We start from the raw sequence: 9,280 nt of genomic DNA on the forward strand, positions 1-9,280 counted from the left end.
GCTCTCATGGCAAAGAGAACCTACCTGGAGTGGCCAAAGGAGAGGAGCAAGCATGCGCTTTTCTGGGCTAACCTGAGGGCAGCTATTAGCATTAATCTGTCCCTGGCTTATGGACAGAAATGTGGAGAAACAGATTAGAAGTCTTTATAATGCGGTTTCTTCTATTTTTTATTTTTTTTTTTGTGAAACATTAAATACTATTTTATTTCCACTGATTTTCAATATATTTCTCTTTTTATAATAAAACCTTATATCTAGATAGTTGGTTATGCTTTGTCACTATATGAAAAATTCAGCCTGCCTTACTAGAAGTCACTTTATATGGACACAAAGATAGAGTTTGGATATGGATTTTGAAGCCATTCTTGAAATATTGTAGTATTGTTTTTCTCAACAGAATAAAATCTTAAGCAGTTAATATAGTCATATTGAAGAGCCTGAATTGCTGGTGACTTAAGAGATATACATTAATCACAAAGCTTAGACATCTTGATCACAGGACCTCTTGTTAAAATTAATTTGCAAGGAGGAAATTTATCTATCCTGCTAAGATGTCTAAACGTTCAGCATTTGAGGTGGTTCCTGGGTAATGTTTTCTCAGACTGTGAAACTTATAGTATGGGACCCAGGTATACGACTCCAAATACCTAGCACATGGGGGCAGGCATGGCCATATCGAAAAAGTGGACTGAATGGGGAAAGAAGGGAGATTTTTTTTTCTGAAAAAAGAAGGATGAGCTTTTCATGTTTGCTGCCAAGAATAAGTAGTGGGTGGACAGAGATGTAATTCTCATCCTGTGATAGACTCCTGGCACCATCTTGATCCTGAGTGTTATCTTGATCAATGAAACTAAGGTGTTGCCAGAATTGCCTTCATTATCATTGGCTGCATCTTGAGAAACTTGACTTCTCTACCTCCTCCTTTTCTTTAGATTTATACTTTTATTTTTCTCATACGTGTATCTAATTTTAAGCTTACTATCAAAACAATGTGATCTCCTTCAGTGATGACATGATCTGCTTAGTAGATAAGAGAAAAGCTGTGGATGTTGTTTATGTGGATTTTAGTGAAGTGTTTGACGCTGTTTCCCACAGTATTCTGGAGAGGTTGGCTGCTCATGGCTTGAACAGGAGCATAGTTTTCTGGGTGAAGGACTGGCTGGATGACCAGTCTCGAAGAGTCACAGTGACTAGAGCTCATTTCAGTTGGTGCCTGCTCACCAGTTGCATTTCCAGGGCTCAGTGTTGGGGCTAGTTTTGTTTCATGTTTCTATCTATGATCTGGATGAGAGGATTGAGCGTACCCTCAGTTCGTTCACAGATAACACCAAGTTAGGCAGGACTGCAAAACTGCTTCATGCTAGGAAGGCTCTGCAGAGAGATCTGGACAGGCTGAGTCCAATCTCATACCATTTAGCAAGACTCAGTGCCCGGTACTTCACTTGGGTCTTAACAACCCAATGCAGTGGTACAGGTTTGGGGAAGAATGGCTGGAAAATTTCATTGCAGGAAAGGACCTGAGGGTGCTGCTTAGCAGCTGGATGAATGTGAACCAGCAGCGTAGGCAGGTGGCTGAGAAGGCCAATGGCAGCGTGGCTTGCATTGGAACTAGTGTGGCCAGCGGGACTGTGGAATTGATTGTCCTTTGCGCTAGTGAGGCTGCACCTTGAATATTGTGTTCCATTTTGGGCCCCTCACTACAGGAAGGATACTGAGTTGCTTGAGCATGTAATGAGAATAGCAACAAAGCAGGTGAAGGGACTAAAAACCAAGTCTTTCGAGGAGTGATTGAGGGAACTGGGGTTGTTTAATCAAGAGGAGACTGAAGGGAAACCTCATTGCTCTCTACACCTACCTGAAAGGAGGTTGCAGTGAGGAGGATGTTGATCTCCTTTCTCAGGTGACAATTGATAGAGCATAAGGGCTCAAGTTGTGCCAGAGGACGATTAAACTAGACATTAGGAAGAATTTCTTAACAGAGAGGGTGATCTAACATTGGAGTGGGCTGCCATGGGAAGTGGTGAAGTCCTCATCCCTGGAGGTATTTAAAAGACATATGGGTGTGGCTCTGTAATACAAAAGCACCACCGCTTCTGTTTAAGGTTTACCAATCCTGAAGAAAGCACACAGAGGCAAGTAAAAGTTCATCAGTTTAATAGTGAGGTACTCACATTACTGGGGGCAGCTGGCTGGTCATTCTTCACCAAATTCTCATTACCAGTGACGTCTAACCAGTATAGTGTCCACCCTGGGATTACCCCAAGCAGATACCAATGGCAGCAGGCCTGCATGATATCTGATAACCATCCTTAGCACTGTGGCCGTGTATATCAGCGGGAGACAATAAAGCATCACGTATCAGAATAGTCAAGCCATTCACAGGAAGTAAGGAGACTTAGTTACAGCTACAGAGCAGTTTCTCACAAACAAGTTTCTTCTACATACAGAAGCTAGAGGCAGTTTACTTGAGTTCTCGAGATAACATGAGCCCTTTCTCATGGGCTAGTTGCTGTGATCTGCATTTTTCCACAAAGGCTCTAAGAGACATGGTTTACGCATAGGACTTGGTGGGTCAAGTTGAAACTTGGACTTGATTTTGATCTTTTCCAACCTAGATGATTCTGTAATTCTAAGAATCTGTTATTTACGGTGGAAACAGTATCTTTTGCAGCACAGCTATAGGTTCCTAATCAGAAAGGCATAACCTGTCAGAGGCTAAAAAATTTGCAGTATTTTGTTACAACTGATAAGACCCTCTATTTGTGGAGTCAGAAGGACAACATTTTCTGTCCTGTATAGGAATATTGCAGGCCGCTTTACCTGTATTTTTGGTGTTTTGTCTTCAAGAAAACATGGCTGGATTCCAACAGACATTCACAACTGCTGAAGATCATCACAACAAGTTTCCTCTGTCCCTAGAAGGACAAGTGTTTGCCATCTTGAATACCAGACTTAGATGATCAACAATCAGGAAGTTATACTAAAAATTTTCATCATAAAAGAGAGAAGATATATTGAAATGAAATCCTTATTGAAGGTCTGCATTTTTATCACCTTCCATCTTTCATTATTATTTGCTAAATATTTTAATTGTGACTTTTTTTCTGAGGTCTGAGCAGGCTGAGATCTCTTGACTTGAAGTATTGAACTGTGAACAACTGTCTAAGGATTTGTAGGGAAAAGATCAAATTTGAAACTTTTAGATGTCTTGTTCCATTTAGCCTCAAAATTAATACAACAAACGTATTAACAAATTGCAGGCTTTTCATTCAGGACTGTGGGAATAATTTTTTTCTGTGCATCCTCTATCCCCTCGAACTAGTGCTTCAGTGTATGATTCATATAATCTTCAGGCAACTGGAGGCGAACCGCCTTAGTGTGATTTGCCCATTTCTTTTGCACAGCGGCCTGCCTACATGGTGGCTTGCTTGAAAATTTTCTTCAGAAGCCTCAGAGTTTTAGTCAGCAGTCGCTGAAACTATGAACTCATTTGGCTTCTTCTGTTGGCTGGAGAAGAGGGGAATATCCTTGGAAAGTCGCAGAACTCACTTGGAGTCCTTTGTGCTGCTCAGGTGAGAGCACACACCCGTTGTTGGAAAATATGTCTTTTAGGCGTAGTGGAAGATTTTAGCTGGGGTTTGCTTACCATTTTGGAAAGAACTTCCAAACTAGATATACCTTTGGCAAGACAGCTGGTGTGATCAAACAGAAATATGTAATTACAAGTCTCTGGTATATGTCCAATATCCTTGAGTGAATAATGTTGGAAAAAGAGGCTTGTGATAAAAATGGAGAAATATTAAATCTGGTAATTTGGAACTGGAAGGTCCCATACTGTTACACTCTTGTCCATGCTGTGTGCCAGATAATTGGCAAAAGAGCTACACATGGTGTGAATCACTGCATCTAGTTTCTCAGATTCTGCAGGGGAAAAGATTTCTCTAGAGATATATCAGGATATTCCAAACAATTATTCAAAAAATTATCCATACTCTGAACACTTTATATAAAAGCAGTTTCAGTCCAAGAAGAAGCTTTTCCCATATGTGGGGCCGTGTGTTAACCTCACATCCCATGTCACTCTCTCTGCTGGCACTAGTATCTGCACATTTGGAAAAGTAGCTGCCCTTTTCCATGCACACAGGTCATGTGTATCTGTGGCTGGTTCTACACAGGAAGCTGTAACTGCTAATGAACTACACATATCAGAAAAGGGTGTATGTAAATATATTCTAATGTCAGATACCATATCAGCAGATTCCTGGCATTTGGCTAGTCATCTCAGTGACTAGCGGGAATGCTATTTTCACATGCACAATAATATCAACAGGCAGAACCGATAACATAGGAGTTAACCACCTTCCAAACCCAGAAAATGTGCAGAATGAAGCAAATATGCTTTTACGTATGTTTAAGTAGTGTTTATAGAGGAAACCTAACTGTGACAGAATGGAAGTCAGGATGCACGTGGGGGTTGCCCTGCTGAGAGCTCAGCTCTTTTTTGTCTTAGAAACATCGCAAAGCATCATCTCTGAAGCTCAGATGCAGCAAATTAGACCAAGGAAAAGTGCTTGAGAGGGGAAAGGGGGATTCCATGGGATATGAGGCATTCTGCTGAAGGGAAGGTTCAAAACCTCCCGCAAACCCATGTTTTTACTCAGTGTTTCAGATAGATACAGTTTTTTCTTTCAGAAACCTTTACCAAGAGTTTCTGTAATGATCATTTTCAGTTGCTGCTCATTTGAGGGGAAGCAGTACTGATAAACCAATAAATCAGAAAGTTCTGTGTTCTGCAAGGTGGTTCTTTGTTATGGGGAACACAGTTTGACTTCCATGCTTTGTTCTTTGTGTCTGTCTATGCCCAAGCAAAATAGGCTTGGGCATTAAATGCAACAATATCTCAGTTTGAGTTCTGGCGGCATTAGCATTCATTTTGCCTAAATGACACACGGGAATAAGCTGTGACAGTGAAAGAGCTGCCATTGAAGCTAAGGTCTTTAATATGACCAAACACTAACCTAGCCACTAGCAACTTCTAATAATTGTATTAACGTTTAGTAAATGCTTGGATGAGTCCAGCTGCTCTGGGTATGTTTTAACTCAGTGTTTTGCACATGCAAGTTACCTCTAGGCATTCCCATTGGAGAGATTTTTCAATCATTCAGGGGCAGCACCAGTCCTAAATAGCTTCTGAAGTCCAGCTGAGTGTAGCTGCTGTTCCTCTCTGGGTACGTAAACACAATATGTAGGCAGAAGTGTGAAATGCACCTTGAGGAAAGGCTGTTTGTGAAGATAAGTGCTCATTGGTAGCATCAGTTACAAAAACAAAACAACTGGAAAAATAAAAAGACACCAGAAAACGGCAGCAGTATAGACAAGTACTAGAATTAGATGTCTGTGTTAGTAAGGGTATGTTCAGGACAAAGGGTAGTATTTAGCTGCTACATTCATTATGCATGGACAGAAATACACTGCTTTTTTTTTCATATCATGCAGAATGACTTAATCAGCAAACAGAAACCACCCTGAAACAAAGCTTTCCTGAATGCACTAGGAAAAATAACATCAAGCACTGCCCTTAAAGAATTAACAGAAGTATTTAGGAGTGTTGGTTTTATTTTAACTCTTTCCAAACTTTTGTTTATGGTGCAAATCTCTCTAAAGTACAAAACAGTTTTGAAAAAACAGTTTTGTAAAAAACAGTTTTGAATGTACCTTGAAGTCTGATAAAGAAGGATGGAGAGGACATTAAACATATTACAAATGAAGATGTAGGTACCTTTAATAGCCTTGTGTGTACTGGAGTAAATTTTGAAGAAAGCTGATGGTATTTTTGATTTTGCTTACACAGCAAAGATTTTTCAGTAATGATACTGGTGAGAAAACTGGCATCAGTTTCCAGAATATTGTTCTTAATTTGATTATGATAATAATGTTCTGTCAGCAAGCGCCTCAGTCTACTTATTTGCATGGCTTAATGCTCACCAGTGGCAACTTCTCCTTTAAGATGAAGAAAAGACGATATCAGCTGACAATCAGACTCTTGCTGCTTATTGAGAAACACTCATGATTCCCAGTCTTGTCTAGGGAAACAGATGGCTCAGAGTGTTAACCTGCAATGAGTTACACAGATCCATTACACTGAGGAAAGCAGAATGCTTTACTGTCACGAGGTTTCAGCACGACAATCTTACTCATCAATCTTAAAATGAAAGATAAATTTTCTTCCAGCAAAGAAAAAAGGTTACATTCTTCGTTACAAAATTGAAGAGGTAATCGTAAAAGAGAAGTTTAGGAGGAATCTAGTGCAAACTTCAAGTATATCTGGCACCAGTTGTTAGAATAAATTTTCATACTTGTCGGCTTTCTTTAGCTGAATACCTTCTTGCATTTAAATTTCCTCCAAGGTGCTGTTCTGTGGTGAGGAGTAAGCTCTAGACTGAGTCCAGAATCAGCCAGGGTGCTCCAGTTTGCTTATACTTGAAGAATTCATTACATACTTCATGCCTTTAATCTTAAAAATCATTAAGATGAAATGAATCTTCATTTATTTCACTCATCTTCTTTCTTCCTTGCTAATTAATCTTACTGAAGCATGTTAAATTAGTTTGGAGGCTCATGGGAATTAGATGTTTTCAGTTATTCTGCCTCTGAAGTGCACTGGCTCTGCTCTGTTGATTTGTTCACTAGGTTCTCGCCCCTGTTCAAACCTTTAATTGAATGACTGTTTTATGGGATTTCTCCATCCCCAGATTGCCCTCTGTTGCTTTATTCTTCATGGCTGTCCTTCAGCCTTCATGTCACATAGTATCGGTAGTTTTGGTTTTTTTACAATTTTTTTTTTTAATTAAGGTACAACATGGCATTTCCCTGGTTTAACCATCTAAGCCATATCTAGTGTAAAGAGGACTGACCTGTGAAAGTTTTGAATTGTGTTAGTTTGCCTGGTAATACTATTTATATCTAAGCTTTTAAGTCTGCTAATGTGCGACTATCATTAATGTGCCTGCTGAGGAAAATAACTCAGAGGGGAAAAGCTCTGCAAAAGGTTTTGATATGAAGAGCAGTGGTCTGTGAAAGTTCTGCTTCCTCTTTTCTGTGCATGCAAAAGAGGAGATACAGCGGATGAACTGTGTAACCAACAGAAATGGACACAAACTTAGAAATGCAGAAATATTTAAATAATCTTACTTTGGAGAACAGCAAATAGGCTTATTTCCTCCTAAACCGTACGGTTAATTAAATGCTGAAGAAGCAAACATACTTCAAGTTTGGCTTGTTAAAACTTCCTTTCATTGTGTTTTTAATACCTGCTTTGCAGGGAAATTTTATTGTTACTTAACATTATCCAGCCTACGTATAAAAACCTGTTCTTCCTACTTCCTGGCGTAGCAGTCAAGGGACAAGCATCTTGTGTGAGATTCTCCAGCTGAAGATTACATATGTTTGAAAATCTGTTTTGAGGTTGTTAACTGAGTACGCAGTAGTCATTTGTTGGTTCTTCACTCAGAGATAAACGGAATCCACAAAAGGTGGGTGATGTTTGCTGCTTTCTTTACTTTTTTCTTTTGTTATATGTGTTGTGGAATCGATCAGATCTCAGGTGTATCTGCTTGTTGTATTCTCCTTTACTCCGAAAGATAATATAGAATCATAGAATCCTTAGAGTTGGAGGGGACCTTTAAGGGTCATCTAGTCCAACTCTCCATATTGATATCTGTTTGTATTGTTTCTAAATTTCTGAAGATAATTGAGATATTCCTTAACATCTTTGCATTTTTTAAACATATCACCGATTGTATTCCTACTATTATGTAAGAATTTTTTTTCTACTTAACTGAGAAAATCAATAACTGGATTTTTTTTATGGTATTGGTAATGTCTTAGAGAAAGTATGCAAAAATATATTTTCATTGTGTAATTTTTGTATTCTTTTGTTTTAGCAGTAAGCAGCAAATTCAACAATTCAACAAATTCAGAAAAGTCTGTGTATTTTCTTTTCGTAGGTTGGACTTCTTACTGAGGTATATTGAACAGAAAACAAATATATGCTTTTGTGTTTCTCTGAAGAATCTCAATTCTGAGACACAAAATGGGACCCCTTACAAGTATCTATGTCTTTACTTGTGCGTTTTTATTCATACTTTGGAATAATATCCAGCCAACTGTGGAAAATGAAATCACTGCAAACTATTCAGGACACCTGCTAACTGAAGTTCCAAAAAACATTCCAGTTCATACTCACATATTAGATTTATCACACAATAGGATCTCTGAGCTTAGTGCCCTGGAATTTATTTCTCTTCCTGACCTTCAAGTATTAAACCTTTCTCATAATCTAATTACAGAACTTGACTTTAGAGTCTTCACATTTAATCAAGATTTAGAATACTTAGATTTATCTCACAATAACATTTGGAAAGCTTACTGTCAAATGCTTGCACGTCTTAGACATTTAGATCTTTCTTTCAACAAGTTTACTGTCTTGCCCATCTGTCAGGAATTTGGGATCATGTTTCACTTGGAATACCTAGGATTAAGTGCCATGATGATACGAAGGTCAGACTTCAGATATGTGACACATTTGCAGCTGAACACTGTCTTCCTAACCTTAGAAGACTTTTCTCTGTATGAACCTCTGAGTCTGACAGCCTTGAATACAAGGAGCCTTCACATTGTTTTTGCAGCAAACCAAAACTTCAATTTTTCCCTCTTATATGATGGAATGAGAACTTCAGAAAGCTTAAAAATAGTTAACTTAAGATATAACTCGAGCCACAGAGATTTTCCCTTTCCTTCTTTAGACCTTCTGAAGAAAACCAAAGTAACAGAACTGATGCTTGACACTGTGGACTTAGAATGGACTGTCATTTTGGAAATTTTCCTGCTAGCTTGGTATTCACCTGTGGAGCACTTCACTGTGAGAAATTTGATTTTTCGGGGAAGAGTGGTGAAGCTGACTGAATATAAACTTGTATCCCTTTCGAGCTCTCTGGAACAACTGATATCGTCAGGTGTCTCCATGAAAGCACTAACTTTGGAGCATGTTCGAAATAAGATGTATTATTTCAACCAGGAGATTCTATACAGACAGTTTTCAGAGATGAATATTGATAGTTTGACAATACATGATGCATGTATGCCACACATGCTTTGCCCAAAAAGAGCAAGCTTGTTTCGGTATTTAAATTTTTCTCGCAATGCCCTGACGGATGAACTGTTCCAGAATTGTGACACTTTGGCAGATTTGAAATTACTTATTTTGCGTAGGAATAAATTT

The 9,280-nt window shown here is 38.7% G+C and overlaps 1 protein-coding gene across 1 annotated transcript in view; it reads left to right on the plus strand.

Moving 5' to 3' along the window:
* Positions 7–9,280, plus strand: part of LOC110398634 (toll-like receptor 6) — a gene marked incomplete in the record, with an annotated part of 13,959 nt that continues 4,685 nt past the window's right edge. Inside the window, 2 exon segments of the mRNA XM_021396492.1 lie at positions 7–7,532; positions 8,007–9,280. Coding sequence (XP_021252167.1) covers positions 8,093–9,280 — 1,188 coding nt within the window.

The sequence above is a fragment of the Numida meleagris genome, chromosome 4 (assembly GCF_002078875.1).
Source record: "Numida meleagris isolate 19003 breed g44 Domestic line chromosome 4, NumMel1.0, whole genome shotgun sequence".
Lineage (NCBI taxonomy): Eukaryota > Metazoa > Chordata > Aves > Galliformes > Numididae > Numida > Numida meleagris.